The following is a 16,905-nucleotide window of genomic DNA, read 5'->3' as shown; positions in this document are numbered from 1 at the left end:
AAAAAGAAAGAAAGAAAGAAAGAAAGAAAGAAAGAAAGAAAGAAAGAAAGAAAGAAAGAGACTACTGAATCTCCAGAATCTCCAGCTTCAGATCACTAGGGGTGTCTCTCTGTGGGCTATGCCATCTGTACAGTGGCATGAAGTAGGTGACATTGAAAGAAACTTGTAAACACAGGCAACTCTGAGAAGTACCCGCATGCTTTCCCTGGATGGAATTATGTGCACGTCTGATGCCTTGCTGGCAGTTTGGATCTCCGCGGTAGCCAGTGGAGGTGTGCCTCAGTTACGCAGATGTCCGCGCCACCCAGCAGGGGCAGCAGCAATGAAAACAAGTGGTCCCTTTCGAAGCATTGGGGACATCAAGGAGGTATGGGCTGGGAGACTCTGGCCAGCGTCACATGCAGTGGACAAAGGTGTGGCTTCCTCCAAAACAAGGACACAGTTGAGGGGTGAGGGCCAATGGCTAGAAACCTTGGAAGTGGCATCTGGAGAAAGACATTTTGCATAACATAATCTGTTCGCTCAGATTCTGTGATTTAAAAATATGGAGTGCAAGCTTTGAAAATCTGTATCATCACTATCATAAATTCAAAATAATAAAGACCACTGTGATGGAAAATGGGAATATTTCAAATATTCCAGTCACCAGAATTTGACAAAGCATAGAAGGCTTCCTGAAGATTCAATGCAAAGTCACCGTCTAATTAGGCAAGTAACAAATGGGTATTACAGAATGTAGGTCCACCAATTTTCACAAAGAGAAAACAAGATGCAAAGCGGACACTTCACTACCAAATGTCAGTGGTGGTGGCTTCTACAGCCAGCATCCAGGGCAGTGTACCCGGAGACCCCCGGCTACAGAATCAGATTCCAGTTATCTGCTCAAAGGAAACAAGGCCGCCAGGTTGAAGAGAGTGGGAAGCTATCCCCATTGTACAGAGGAGTGTAAATGGCTACAAGAATAGTACTGAAAAGGTCACACACTCAAGTGACAATTCTACAGCGGTGAGGTGACATAAGGATTGCTGCAAACTACTGACCCCTTCCTTGACAGCAGACTTATCTCGCTAGCTGGAGGGTAAATCAGGGGATTAAAGAGGAAGCAACTCTTTTAGAGCAGGCTGAGGACAGACACCCAGCAATCTGAAGCTGGAGAATTTACTCCCCACGTATGCTCCACTTCCCACCACTACCTGGTCCACCGATGGCATTAGTTCTGAAGAGTCCAGTGGGCAGCCATCGTTTGGCAAACGTGTTCCTGTTGTCTCCTAATACTTCAACGTAGGAGGAAGAGAAGAGGCTCACAAGCATGCTTTGGTGTGAAACGATAGTTTTGGTTCTCTTTTGAGGAGGGCCAGTTCTACGAGTAGATTTCCCGAGTCCAAGAAAAAGCACGGCGATTCTAAAAGGCCCTCTCTTCTCCCTGCCTCCATTACCAGTCACATGACTCACCTTGGAAAGTTATTCCTTCTGATGAACCACTCTCTATTTTCAAAATAGGTATTATCTTTTTCATTTTTAATGCAAAGATGCCAGAATAGGACAACACATTAAAGTTTTGCTTGTCCTTCACAACAAATCAAATGGATTACCCAAATGACTTTCCCCTTAGAAGAATTTATTGAGAACAGAACACAAAAATAGAATCCTTTTCAAGTGGTAAGAGTCTTTTGGAGGATATGACCTGCTATAAGTCCCTGGGACCCTCAGGCCTGTGTCCGCCTGGGTTCAAGTGGATCTGGAGATCACATTCAGGTAAGCCTCTAGGTCAAGACCAGAGGAGCAAGAGGTTCTCAGGAGCCCAGAACCTCTGGTTTTTACTCTGCTTGGTATAGGAGAGGAGTAAAGAGGAATGAAAAAGACAAAAAATCGCCCTGGAGAGGCATCACTAACGAATGATGTCCTCCACGTTTACTCACGTATCCAGGAATCACTGAGCAATGACTAAGTGCCAGGCTTTGTGCTAGGTGCCAGAGATAGTGGATGAAAGGAATAGTAAAACAAACGTACAAAAGAAACAAACGCGTGCCGATAAATAAGAGGTACGCTGTAATCTGTTATGATGCCTACAAACTGACGTGGCAACAGGCTTGGACACAGTACAATTTAAGACAGCCTGCTAAAGGGGAAGGCAGCTTATCCATCTGTGAGATATAAAAGGGCAGGAGAGCCTACAAGTAGTTTTCAGACAAATAGAAGACAAGACTTGGCTGTTTCCAAGTGAGTCCCACTGAATGAATTGCTTAACACCTGTTAAAAATGGCGTGCTCTCTAGAAAGCCTTCAAATCTCTGGCCGCCCAGCCACTCATTCAAAATGTCTGAGCATAGCTAGCACCAAGGGTGGGCTTTCATTGCAGGAACTGTGGGCAGAGAACATAGAGTATCAGTAGTTTGGTGTAGAATCATCTCTCTCGGGTCTTTCAATCAATTTGCTAAGATTGCCTGAAGTTTCTATAGTTGTTAGGCGGTTAGTAAAAGAATTGTTGTCTTAAAACAATGGGCTGTTGGGGCACTGGACTCCCACATGACTGACCATGGTTTGAATCCCAGATCTGGTGGTTTGCTTTCTCACTGTCCCTCTCACTCTCTGGTCAAATTAAAACAATAATCAAACAAATAAATAATAAATAAATAATTCTTTAGAAAAGCAAGCAAAAAAAACTCAAGAGGTTATTGATTCTTCTGGGTACTTTGTAATAAAGCTGTCTGTTTACATAGATTCTGAAATTCTATTTTTTTTTTTTTTTTTTTTTTTTTTTTACAGAGAGATTTTTGCTATGGGGAGCCTGCGCTTGCTGGAGAGACAGAGAGACAGAAAGCAAGAACTCACCCCCCCCAGGGGGAATGGCTGTACTGCAATCCCTTCTCCTCCATTCTCCTCTTGGATTTTAGGCATGCACGCACACATGCATGGCATGAGTTTTAAGTGACTGGGTCTGGGACTCGAACTGCGGTCAACTACAAGGAGGTCCAGCGACATAACCTTATGCCATCTGCTGGTCCTGATTCTAAAATTCTTAAAACGATGTTCACATATTACCTCATTTAAACCTTACAATAAAGTCTATTAAATAACCCCCCAAAGGAGAGAGATGGTGGAGAAGGACTGCAGTGTGACCATGTCCCATGGGGTTGGGCAGGGTGGGGGGTACTTTCTTGTTTTCTCTTACTCTCATTTCTGGTAAGTACACAAGCCCCCTGGCAAATTAAGACAAACAAATGAACAAAAAACTGAAAAAGAAAAAGCCTACTCCATTAAAAAATGTATATAATAGGCAAAGAAGCTAAAAGTTAAGAAACTTATATCTTAACTAGTTAATAGAAGCAGTATCAAACCATAAATACATTTTTTCCTAAAGAATAAAATTGCCTCTCTCACATTATATTTTAAGTGTCCCCCAAAGTTCTATAAAGCTAATCTGGGACAACCTGATTATATTTACAAGGGTTATTAGAGCTATATATTTAAAGGGATATTTTTCATTGAATGAACAAGAATCAGCAATAGACAATTATTAGTCATCTACTATTAGTAAGTGCAGGAATGAAGGATCACAGCATTTTGTTCCTGCTTTTAAGGATCTTAAGATCTAGCTGGAAAGACTGGACAATCATTTAAACAAATGCTGTGTCAATGTAAACATACCTTCTATTTTTGGAGGTGGCAAAAGTTGAGTTTGAGGAAGGGACAGTACTGGAATTGGTGAAGAATGAGGAGGTGGGATGGTTTGTGAATGTTACAAACAATCTGTTAAGAAGATAGGGTGGATAAAAGTTAATATCCATGGACCAGCAGATGACATAATGGTTACACCACTGGACTCCCACGAAGTCAACCACAGTTCAAGTCCCAGAGCCAGACCTGGTGGCTTAAACCTCATGCTGGTTGTATGTGTATGTGTGTGTCCAATATCCCAAGAGGAGAATGGAGGAGAAGGGATTGTGGCTTGGCCATTCCCGCCCCTGGGGGGGGGGGTGATTTCTTGCTTTCTGTCTCTCTGTCTCTCTGTGTCTCTCCAGTGACTGCATGCACCCTATAGCAAAAATCTCTCTCTCTAAAAAAAAGATAATTATCCAATATTGTGAAGGACTAGTTGCTAGGAATGATGACTAATTTGTTGGGGAAAGGAAGAAGAGTTAATTAGGGGTGAAAATATTTCAAAGCTGGGTGACTGAGTGATAAGTATTACTGGAAAAAAACAGAAATCTGGGGGTGAAATGGTTTGGGGAGAGGTGACACTTGTTTGTTAAACCCCTAGATTCTCAGGATGACATCAAAGTAGGGCATTTTGACACAGCCTGGGGCAGAGATCAGATAAGGATTGTGGATGAGATGAGGCTGACAATTATATGCAACATTTACATTTTTTTTTTTTTAGTGTTTTTTGCTATAGGGTACATGCTTTTACCAGAGAGACAGAAAGTGAGAATCACCCCTCTCTCCCAGGAGGGATGGCCATGCCACAATCCCTTCTCAGTTCACTTCCCAGGATCCTGGATATGCACGTACACGTGCCTGGCATGATTTCGAAGCCACCAGGTCCAGGACTCAAACCATGGTCACCCACGTGGGTGTTCAGTGATGAAACCCTATGCCATGTGCTGGTCCCATTTTTTTTTTAATAAGCTTGGAGGTTAAATGATTTTTTTTTACATTGTCATAGTAGCCCTGAGTTATTATAAAATGGTCCTTAATGTCATATATCCAATGATCAGATGAATATGTAACAGTAGGCAATTGGAAAAAGAGGACTACAATTTAGTAAAAAGGGAGGAACATTCACGCTGGCTGTATTCTGAGTGGACATGATGGTTAAAACCAAGAGAGTGAAGGAAATCTCCAAGAGAGGTGAGGCTAAGAGATGCAGTTTAGGAGAAAAGTATATTTACAGCCTGAAAGGAAGAAGTGGAGCTAGAAGAGTTCTGAGTGTCAGGAAGAGCACCACGACAGTGTAGGTGATGGCAGTCATGGAGAAGGATTCTTTCCAGTGAAAGGGGCAAGCCACAGGTGGAATGCTGTAGACACAAAAAGGGAATCGAGAACTGGAATTTGGATTCGGAGACTGGAAGCTCACTTATAACTTAGCAGAGACCAGTGTTAGGAGTCATGGTGGGTGGAAGGCCTACGTAAGGGATTGGTAGGAGGAGGGAAGTTCAGAGCAATAAAGGAGATGGAGGCTGGGGAGCAGTAGCAACAAGTACACCTTTAGGTTGAGCAACGCTCAGGAAAGTTAATACAAGGAAGGAGTGAAGATTCTGGAAAGAGGAGATATTTGATTAAACCAGGTCTCAGTGAAGGTGAAAAAGGATGGGATTAGTCATAGCTCTTTCTTTTTGAAGACGGGAGAAGAAGGGGGAGAGGCAATTTGGAAATGTACGGGTGTGCTTATTTGTATGTGTTGAGGTGGAAAGAAAATATCACAATGTAGCTTGTGGCATACTGCCTCAAATTTTCCCTGTCAAACGAGTTATGAGGTTTTCCTGAGATGGAGGAGGTCAAGGGTAGGGCTTGGAGAGTATGAAAAGTCAAGGCCTGTGTGGCCCAGTATGGTAGCGATGAGCCACCAATGGTGAGTGAGCACTCGAAGTATGGCTGATTCCAAGTGAGATGTTCTGCAAGCAAAAATTACACCTCGGATTTTAGACTTAGTATAAAAGAGGACATAAAATATTTCATGGATGTATTCAGGTTGATTATATGTGGAAAGACTAAACCTTCTGGAAATACTGGGTTAAGTTAAATAAATTTTCAAAATTAATTTTATCTTCTTTTAGCATTTTAATGTGGCTACTAGAAAATGTGAAGTTATATATGTGGCTCACATTATATTTCTATTAGGTAGCACTGGTCTAGGACAATACAGCAAGGATTCATGATGAAATTAATCAAAGGATCACCAAAAGGTAAAGAGGGTTTTGTTAAGTCAAAGATTCCTCGTAGATGTAGTCAACAGGGTTAGATGCTGCATGTCCTCATCGTAGATGGTGGGGCTGACCCGGGGCTATGAATTGTCACAAGGAATATAGTCAGAAGAGTCACCGAATGTGTTTTTTAGATAGCCCTGTCCTGGTGGTATTTTCAATAGCCACTAACCTTGCCTGGTACAGTATGGGGGTTGTAAATTGGCATGGAAATTTAAAGCAGGTTCTTGTTGGTGCACAGCACAAATTAGTTATATATGGGGATGGTAGTTTTTTCATCTTCAGTTGTCTCTGATGCAGCTTATATGAAATAATTGTTGTTCTGTTAACTGAATACCACTCTGTAATTGCAAAAAGAAAAAAAAAGTTGCAGCTGTTTTGTTGACATTCTGAATGCTTCTAAGTAAATACAGTTTTTTTTATTAGAAAAAAAAGAGAAGAGTCTAAGATCCAACAAGACAGACTTGGAATGACACCTAGACAGCGGAGGCAGATGGGCTGGGAGAATGGCAACAACTACATGTGTTCAGAGTGCGGGCAAATGGCCTGAAGCTCTGATGACTCAGTGGGAAGGGCAGAAGGTGGGTGAAGTTGTGATCAGAGAAGTTTCATATCTGCTGTGTAAATGCTGATTTCTCACATTGTAGTTTTACTTAGAGTGATAAAACTTATGTAGAAAGCTTTATAGTACCTGATTCAGAAAAGTAAGCGTTTGGATAAAATTTCCTTGGAACCCAAGTAAGAAAAGTGTACACAACCCTAACTGCAATGAATTACCCCCAATGGTCTTTAAATATAACTAAATAAAGATTTTTCTCTTCTAATATCGTCCTATTGCAGAAAGGCCAGGTAAGAGCTTAAATGAGTATACATTCACTGAGCATACATCCTAGGATAAGTATATTACCATACAGTTTTGCTAATTATAAAATTAAAGTAACTTTGCCAAAAACCAAGTGTCAATTGGCTTTGAGATGAGAGATCAGTGTATCTTATCAATCTGACAGATGAACTGGGCTTGGTGATTTCATCTTAGGCACCAAACCACATTTATGAGCACATACTATGTTGACCTGGGACCGGCATAGAACTCATTTAGTCAGGGGTGATCTGGCAGATTTGAAGAACCCTGATATCTAACACTGAAATCAGTGCCCCCTTCACTTCCAGAGCCCAATTAATAGAGGAAAAATAAGGGAAGTGATCCAAAGGCTGGACTCACAGCCAAACGGAAATTAAATCCTATGTCAAGTTTTTAGAAAGAAAGCCCTTCTCTGCGGTCTAAATATTTTGGTTTGGAAAACTAGAGAGACAGGGTTTCATTATGCTGTTCAGACTGGCCTTGAACTTGTAATGTTCCTGCCTCAGCCTCCCGAGTGGCTGGGATTACAGCATGTGTCAATGTACCTCAGTGAAACTCACTTTAAATGCATTCAATTATATGAACCAAAAGTAGCTTCAGTATTCAGACAGTTTATTAAAAATGTATAAACTGAAAAGACAGTGGTACAGGTATTAATATTTAATTTATAAGCAAGATGTGGTATAAGTGAATAATAAAAAGTGGCAATCAATTGTGCACCTTATTGCACTATATTCTTTTTTAGAATCATATATTTATTTAACTTTATTTGTTATTATTATCGTTATTTTTATGCAAAAGGTTTTTTGCTATAGGACACATGCATTTGCCAGAAAGACAGAGAGAGACAGAGAGACAGAAAGTGAGAAATCACCCCCCAGAGGGAATGGCCATGCCATAATCCCTTCTCCTCCATTCTCCTCTCAGGATCTTGGGCATGCATGCACACATGCCTGGCATGAGTTTAAGCCACCTAGTTGGGACTCAAACCGTGGTCGACTACATAGGAATCCAGTGACATAGCCATTACGCCAACTGCTGGTCCCATTATTATTATTTTTAATTAGATCAGAGAGAGACAGAGAGAGAGAAAGGTGAAGTGAGAAAGCAAGCCACCAGGTCTAGGACTCGAACGTGGTCAACCATGTGGGAATCCGGCACCTTAACCACAATGCCACCTGCCAGCATGCACCAGATTCTTAAACGTAAATTTATATCCCATCTTGATGTGAAAAGTATTTTAGAAAGCACTGTATTGCTTACCAGAGGACAAGTTAATGCCTTTTTTAAAAAGTTAAATGTAAGAAATTAACTGTAGAAATTCTTCTTCTTCATAGATAATATCAACATTTTGACAAAAGAATCATTGAAAAATGATATTATGACTTTTATTTACTTTTTGGCAAGCTTGCAATGATTTGACTACAATAATTGACTATCTTCTGAAAAGGATTACAAGGCTAGATGAGGCTCAGTCTTTTCTAACCAGTGTCCAAAGGTGTGAAAAAGCCAGTTTTTCTTTTTTTTTGGAGAGGCTTTTTCGCTATAGGGTGCGTGCACTCGCCAGACAGAGACATAGAGATAGAAAGCAAGAAATCACCTCCCAGGGGGGATGGTCACACCGCAATCCCTTCTCCTCCATTCTCCTCTCGGGATCTTGGGCATGCACGCACACGCGCCCGGCTTGAGTTTTAAGCCACCGGGACCGGGATGCGAACTGTGGTTCACTACATAGCCATTACGCTAACTGCTGGTTCCCCAGTTTTTCTCATTTTTATGAGGCAAACAAAATACTACCACAACATGTGAAGAAGAAATTAAAGTCTCCTTCCCTACTTTTATCTTCCCCCATTTTAAACAGGAGAAACCTAACAGAAATAAACGTAATAAAAGTATTTTAAGTATAACACAGAGGCCTTCCAAAGTTACATCTTCTATTCAGCTAAGCCTTGAGTTTCATTTACCAAGACATAGGTTAAAACTTTAAATAGTAATCCAGAGAGAAAACCAGGGACAAGAACTTGTGCTGGCAAGACACCTGCTGTGATACCATTTTCCAGGCCCTTCTCTCACACCTCCTAAATACAGACATATGACTGTCAAGAGAAAAATGTCAACACTATTTCTAGATGTTTAAATCATTCTTGTACATGTTGAAAGAGAAGACACATTAAGCCCGATGCTTCCTATAGACAGTGAAAAAGCACAGCATTTAATCTTCTACGCTAAATGAGCACTGGTGGAACAAAAGAAGATGAAGAATTTGATCGGCAAAGACACAGCCAACAACAATCTTTGGTGCTTTTCCTCCATGAGAGACAAAAGCCAATACACTAGTCTCAAATGGCTACCTCTCAGGTTGTACTGAAGGCAAAAGTGCCTTGTTCTTATGAAGGGCTTACCAGTTTCCTAAGTTAGAAAGGAATAGGAGTCCTAACCGCTAGGACTACACATTCCCATTCTTTCCCTCACATGAAGTTAACACAATGATTCTTAGGCCCTTTGTCACCAGGATGATGGATCTGACCAAGAAGTGAAATGGCAGGGCCCATGCATTTAAGATAGAAATACCAGCTTCTCCTTCAAAACCTCTGACAAAACCAGGGGGCTCATTTGGAGAGGTGTTTACAGGGCAAATCGGAATCCAAGGAAGAAGGTCACATGGAGGGAAAGGCTTTGTGAATGTGACCACTGAAGCTAGAAGAAAAATATTCAAAGTACTAAATAACGGCTTCATGGTTCTTTAAGTTTTCTGACCAGATCAAACAACAAAATTATTACTTTGGTCTGTTAGTCATTCATCATAATTAGCCATAAAATTTTCAGTCTGTGCTACATCTTAAAATCCATTGTTGCAGTGAAACAGAAAACAAACAAACAAACAAAACTGTGGAGCTGTTGGTTCTTTAAAAAAAATAAGTATATTCAAATGTGTGTGTGTATGTGTAAATCTTTATTTATTTATCTAATTTGCTATATGGGTGTGTAAGATTGTCAGAGAGAGACAGAGAAGACAGAGAGAGAAAGAAAATGATAAAGCACCCCTCAGGGTGCAAGTTCTCTTCTCCATTTTCCTCTCTGGATTTTGAGCATGCACACACATACACCTGGCAAAAAAATTCTAAAAATTATAATATGTTATAGTTGTACCTATCTTTTTCTTAAAGAATTATTTACTTAATTTCATTTATTGTTATTATTATTATTATTATTATTATTGGAGAGGTTTTTGCTTTAGGGCACATGTGCTTGCCAGAAAGACGGTGAGAGACAGAGAGACAGAAAACGAGAAATCACCACCCCCCTCCACCAAGGGGGATGGCCATACCGCAATCACTTCTCCTCCATTCTCCTCTCAGGATCTTGGGCGTGAGTTTAAGCTACCAGGTCCGAGACTCAAACTATGGTCAACTACATGGGAGTCCAGCGACATAGCCATTATGCCAACTGCTGGTCCCAATTGTTATTATTTTTTAATATGACCACTGAGAGACAGAGAAAGAGAGAATAAGTAAGTGAGAAAACAAGGTGCCATGTCTAGGACTCCAACTGTGGTTGGTAATGTGGGAGACCAGTGCCTTAGCCACCACGCCACCTGCTGACCCCTGTACCTTCCTTTTGTTCAACATTAACACCAGTTTTGGCAAAGAACTTGTAAGTAATGCTGGAATTATTTCCAATCTTTAGCAATAGAGGAAATAAGAAGGAATTCAAGGATTTTATTTTATGAAACAATATGATAGCTTAGCATGTGTTTAACTTAAAAATATAGCTCAAACATATTTTGTAGAAATAGAACTCTCTATTTCCAAGTTCTAAAACTCCTAACAATTTTCTTACCTTATTTGCAAGTGGTGCTATAAATCTGGAATACAATTAAAATGATCAGGGTTTTAAAAGCAGTTATTACAATTATCTGTCACCTTGGCAGAAGACGGCTTTTAAATAATCATTAATATCAACTTCTCTTCCAAATTGTGAGTTTAATTATAAGGCAGCCATGTTTCTTTGAACAGCAATGTGTCCCTTCATGAGGACTGGAAAGGTGGCAATATCTAAGTAATACCTAGATCAAATATGCATACAACTTAGGAGATCAAGTGGAGAAAGATAAGAAATTTGTGACCAAATTTCCCTTAAAATTATTTTAAAGGCGTAACCTTACAAGCTATCTACTCAAGCCCTAACTCAGATTTTCTTTGGTTAGATTCAGTGGATTTTAAAATTTGATTCTGTTAAAAGGTAACTCAAAATGTATCAGTTACTTCACAGATTCTGTTCCAGGATGTATAACCTAGTCTGAAGATAAAAAACAAACAAACAAACAAACAAAACCCCCCCAAAAAACCCACAAAACAAAAACAAACTGAGTACAGAATATCATTTTAAATTTTAAAAGTGGGAGAAAGGTAGGAGAGAGAGTTGGGGAAGAAGGAGAAAACAAGAGAGGGAGGCAGGAAGAGGGAGAGAGTTTTTTTTTAATTACAGAGAGGAAGAGCTTGTTGATTTTGATGGGCGATTTCATTCACAATCTCTATTAGTATATATTGGGTCACTGAAAAAGGCATGACATATTTTCCTATGTTTTTCTACGCAAAAATGCATCATGAATTTTCTGACGACCCAATAGAAATCACACTGCTTCACTCATACAATATTAGAATTTTTAAAAAATTAATTAATTTATGAAATCTGAAAAAAATAGATTTGAATATGTGAATTTAGGTTAGTGAATTTTTGTCCACCTTTCCCACCCACAGCGGATCTCCTTTAAAATAAAGTTAGATACTGCAGAGAGTCCATCTGTACAGTCTAAAATGGAAACCTGTAATTTAAAAATGATTCTAACCTATTGATGTTCATCAACCTTTTTCTTAAATCTAGAAAGAATAGTCCATATAGTAAGGAAAAATCCATCTGAGAGTTCACAATTCCTTCAGTTTCATGTCAGTTCCTTCTATTAATTAAATTGTGTTAAATAGTTTTTGAGCTAGGTATAATTTATTTATAAAAGCTTTTCGTTGCCTACATGGCCCTTTAGCTTTATTTTTCTGGTATATTTACCTCATATTAGATCATATTCATCCATTATTAATATTAATTCTGGTAGAATTTTGGATGATTTGTGGCTTTCATTTGAATCTCTCTTGGTAGATATGAAAATTTTCATAATGTGCATGTATCATTTTAAATAAAAAAGAGTCATTATTCTCTCACCAAACTTTGAAATAGTCTCTTGGAACAATTCCCTTTAAAATGTATATTGCAAAAAAAGAGAATTTCTGTTTTGATGGACTGACTACCTACGCTTGGTATATTACCTGCATAATGAGAGTTTTCTTTCACTAAGAGGGGGGGGAAAAAAAAAAAGCAAAAAAGCCCAGTTCCCCAGATATACCAGTTTTCCCAATGGATCTCATTAGAATCTGCAGGGAGGGAATTTGCAAATATAATATTTATGTTGCAGTGTTTACACATATTCTGATACTGATGAGTCCATGTAACATGCTGATTTTAATAAAAGGTGGCATTGGTCTGTATTTATGTGTAATATTGTCTTTACCAAATATAGACAGGTATTTCAAAAGATGAGCATTTCTTTTAATTAGTGAGACTAAAACAGGTATTTCCTTTGTGTATTCTGGGGTGTTTGGCTCTTCAATAAATGTTTTGAACTGGAGCCTTTCAGAACAGAGTACCTTGAAGTATTCCTGCAGCGTACTACAGGCCAATGTAAAATTTGCAAAATATTTTAGTTTGTAAAAAACAAATGCTTTAGGTTATATTCTCTGGAAAGTGTGTCATCCTCCATGGATACTTTACGTGCAGGGAAGCTGTAACTACAGAGTGTGGCCACGCAGAGCATAGTGGGAGCTGACCATTAGCCTTAAGCACACAGCATGTATCAATCAATCCATCACGTCACTCAGTGTCCTACCAGGTGATTTGATTGAGTCCAGTGCAATTTGGAAAAAGTGATCTTTAGATCACAAATTAAATCATGTGACTAGATGGTCTGATGCAACTTTGCTCCCCTGGTACCATACCATTTGGATTTAGTAGTATGGTGGGATAGTTAGAAGCGCTGGTGTCATTATCAGATTCCCTTGTGTTCAGGACTCGGTACATCCTGAGACAAATTACTGAACCTTTCAATTAAAGCATAAATCTCTCAGTTTCTTCCTCTATGATAAAGAAAGTAACAATAATCTCATGGAGGTTTAATTGAGACAAAGTATATCACAGAGCTTAGGGCAGTGATTGGCACATAGGAGAATGTAGGATGATGAATCGATGATGGTGATGATGACAATGATGGCATAAATTGGTCAAGATTACTGCTTTGCTGCTCAGTTTTGCTTTGCCTGTAGAACCTCTATGAAAACATCTCGGAAGAGGTGAGTCAGAGTGCACTTTATTTAATCAGCCATAGGAAGAGAAGCAGTGATTATTGAGAGGAGAAGACTTCTGGATCTGAAGCCAAGGGAGTCACCTTTCATTACTTAATTATCCACTTATTTCAAAATCTTGGGCAAGTCACTTCACTTCTTTAAGCCTTATGATGTCCAAGAATAAATTGAAAAGCCCAAATGAGAAGATGTCTAAAAATTGAAAGCTTGTAAATGTGAGTGGTTACAAGGCCCACACAATCACCATTGCCTTCGTAATTAATATTTTCAGCAAATTCATTGAGGAAAAAGCCACCTACCTCAAAGGCAGATGGCAGTGCAATGAGAAATGATGGGCTTGGAATCAGCCCAAGCTTGACTCTAGCCTCTGCCATTACTAGCTAAGTGACCTAATGGAAGCCTCAGCTCATCTGTAAAATGGGCGTAATAATAAAACGTGCCCGTCATAGGATTTGAGAGGATTAAATGCAATAATGCATCAAAGTACCCTGAGAATATCACTGTTGCAGTGGTTGCTAAGACTATTACCTATATAGGTATTTGTAATAGGCTGTTATATTAATTTGGTTCTCCCTGAATAGAATATGCTTTGGTTTAGTGATCAATATTTGGTGGTAGTTGCGTATTTTTTTCAAGTTGGTAGCAGAATCTGTGTAATGTAGTAATAACGTGGGCTTTAGCTTCTCTTTACACATTCTTATCTCTGGCTGAAGTCACACGTTAGTAAGCTAAATCAGGTTCCTTTTGCATGCGTGCTACAGTTTGTATGACACATTGTAATTAGTTTCAGTACAGTCTTCATGAAATAGTCAATCTGCTGTTTTTCCATGGGATACTTTATAATATAGAGGAAACCTGAAGCTCGCAAGCAACGTTCCCTCCTATTAATACTTCCAGAGGACGTTGTCAACAACAACTCACTTCTTTTAACTGCCTTCCCAGCTGTTCCTAGAGCACACTCATTTCATCATCTGTACACTGGCCTTCTGCTGTTTTTTTTTTTTTTTTTTTGGATTGGGCTAGGAATTATTACACACCAGTGGCTTCAACCCTGGTTGCATATTAAACACACCTGAGGAGCTTTTAAAACATACTGATGTGTGGCTCAATTGAATCAGATTCTCTAGGGGAGGGGCCCAAGCATCCTTTGCATTTTTTTTTTAAAGCTTCCTAGGTGATTCTAGTGCAACCAGGATTAAGAACAACTGTTTTTGATAGCGAAAAACTAGAGTGAAGAAGATACATTGAAAATGCTAAACAAATTTCTCATTATAGATTGAGTTTAGATGATGCTCACAGTATGGAGGAAAAAAAAAGAAATAATTCACTTCTTACCACTTCCCTTTTGAACTATTAAACCCACTCACCCAGCTGGTTATTAGTCAATTTTCAAGATAATGGCTTTGTTTTATCTGACAAAAGGAAATTATTATTACTGAAGACTACCAAAGGTCACTGAGTATAAAAGGTCCTCAATGATCTTGAATTAATCTTCACATGTAGCTGTACATTGGAAATGGTCATAATTGTTTTCAGTGGACAAATCATGGCATTGTGTATTAATTTGTGATTATACATGCTCATGCATTTTTTTTTTAAACCCAAGAAAAGGTCAACCAAGGCAACACATAGAGCTGTGATGAAATAGTGTTCTGTATCTCACACAAATAAAACAGATGCCATCTTTCGGTATCTATTCTTCTTAAGGCTAGAAGAAACCCATAATCATAGTCTAAAAGCCAGTCTTATGTCTAAACTTGGTTTTACATCAAGCTAGGATGAGTGTGTCTACCAAATACACTGGCTAGGTCTAAACACATAAGGAGTGTGCGATGTTACAAACAATATTCATAGCTGCCTTCTACATTAAACATGTTACTCTGTGTAGTCAGTGGTCTCTAAAATTATGCCTCTCAATTGCAGTACATTTCTTATTTATTGGTTTTTGAATTGATCAGGCCCATCTATTTGCATTAGACAACTATATTTCCAATAGACCCACATCAGTTGGAGTAGACGACTGTATTTTAGGTCATTGCCACCCAGTTTGACGAATAAGAAGCAAAGCAAACATGCTTTTAATTCTGAGATTTATGTTTACCTTTTCTTAAAAATTATACCAAAAAGAAACCCCACAGAGGCATTCAAGATAAAGAAGTCATCCTATTCTTTCTGTAGTATAAAATTCCAAGGGGAAGATGCTACGTTCTTATAAAATCAGCCACTTCTCCACTGAATTCTTGGCCCCCTGAGGGAGGCTACAAAACCCTGCAGGTTAATCAAAGGCGCCTTCTTCGAAACATGTTCGATAAATATTTAAAAACGCTTCACCTTACCAAAACACACGTTTGCCACACACAATTCATTCTTGCAAATGATCCTTCTTACAGCCTCAAACTAAGCAAGGTGAAGGAGAACATTTAATGTAACAAAGGAGAGATGGGTGTGTGAAGTATGAGGCTGAATAAAAATGGCTGAAAAGCAATCCAAGAGAGGCTGGAGGGTGGCCACACCCAGCGCTAATATGGACTGTTTCAAAATAAATCTGTTATACCGGAGGGCAACCAGCATTGTTTTGTTATTTCCCTCCATTCATTCCACAGATACCCATTATTAACGAATAATAGTTACAGGTTACTCCAATGACAAACAAAAACACGGAAATGTTGCAAAGTGAACCATCCTAATATGTGGCTACGCCATCATATTTTCAAGATTTCAAGAGCTAGTCTGCATTTCCAGTCTCCTTTGTGTGACCACAAATAACAACCCTGAAATGGGTGTGTCCCTCTTAAAAGGATGCTCTAGAGCCCTTTCAGTTAAAGATTCTGCCAAGAGATTTCAACCCTTCGACAGAAATAAATGCATTGGGATGCCAGTAACAATAAGAAAGCACTTTAACTCCAGGGATGAGAAAAGATTAAACAAATACTGAATGATTAACAGATCCCCAAAGAGCTCCCGGAGGAGGCAAAGGATGCATTATTAAAAATACCGGCATTAAAACAAGAAAAGGGGGGAATGAGAGATGGGAGTTTTTTTTTTAAAAAAAAAAAAAAAAGAAAGAAAGAAAGAAAGAAAAAATCAAACACCATCCATTTTGCTTCTTGAAATAACAGGTTTACTCCCCCCAACAGAAAGCTCTTGGGTATAACGCATGCACAGATAAGATAGGTCCCACAGGTGAAATGATGCACAATGGACGACTCCAGATCCCGGTTTCCCTTGCGCCGCAGGCATGCACTACTGAAATAAAGAGAATACCCTGACTTTTCCAGTTGCTCCACACACAGTCCATCTTGGTGGAATCGGCGGTGGCCTGCATTGTGCTGGCTCTGGGGCTCGCCGCGGCTCTCCTCGGCGGCGCAGAGCTTGCACTCGGGCGTCGGCGCAGCGAATCAGCGCGGCGCGGCCCGGAGCCGCCTGCGCGCCCGGGATGGGGATGCAGGAGCTCCTGGACCCCACAGCGCTGGCTTGGCTGCCCAAGGAGTGCTGCCTTGGAGATGGTTAAGCTGGTTAGCAATGGGAAGGCACAGACTCGGATAGGTGTAGGAGATTTGAAGAAGGGAACTGGAAAGGGGCCAAGGGGTTAAAGTGGGGATGCGGGGAGACGGGGTTGGTCTGTTCCTGGGAGTTTATTGTTTTTTAAAAAATTATTTATTATTATTTATACATTCAATCGCTATACATCATTTAGATTGTAAAGAAAC

At 39.6% G+C, this 16,905-nt stretch overlaps 1 protein-coding gene across 1 annotated transcript in view; it reads right to left on the bottom strand.

Moving 5' to 3' along the window:
* RTN1 (reticulon 1) overlaps positions 1-16,581 on the bottom strand; it is a 24,375-nt gene extending 7,794 nt beyond the window's left edge. Inside the window, exon 1 of the mRNA XM_006144824.1 lies at positions 16,460-16,581. Within this exon, the coding sequence (XP_006144886.1) occupies positions 16,460-16,520 (61 nt within the window). The 5' untranslated portion in view covers positions 16,521-16,581. The remainder of the gene's footprint in view (positions 1-16,459) is intronic.
* Between the last annotated feature and the right edge of the window lie 324 nt (positions 16,582-16,905).

This window comes from Tupaia chinensis, unplaced genomic scaffold (assembly GCF_000334495.1).
Source record: "Tupaia chinensis unplaced genomic scaffold, TupChi_1.0 Scaffold000133_1, whole genome shotgun sequence".
In the NCBI taxonomy this organism is placed as follows: Eukaryota; Metazoa; Chordata; class Mammalia; order Scandentia; family Tupaiidae; genus Tupaia; species Tupaia belangeri.
Note: the sequence above shows the minus strand (reverse complement) of the source record. Positions and strands in the feature narration are given on the sequence as shown.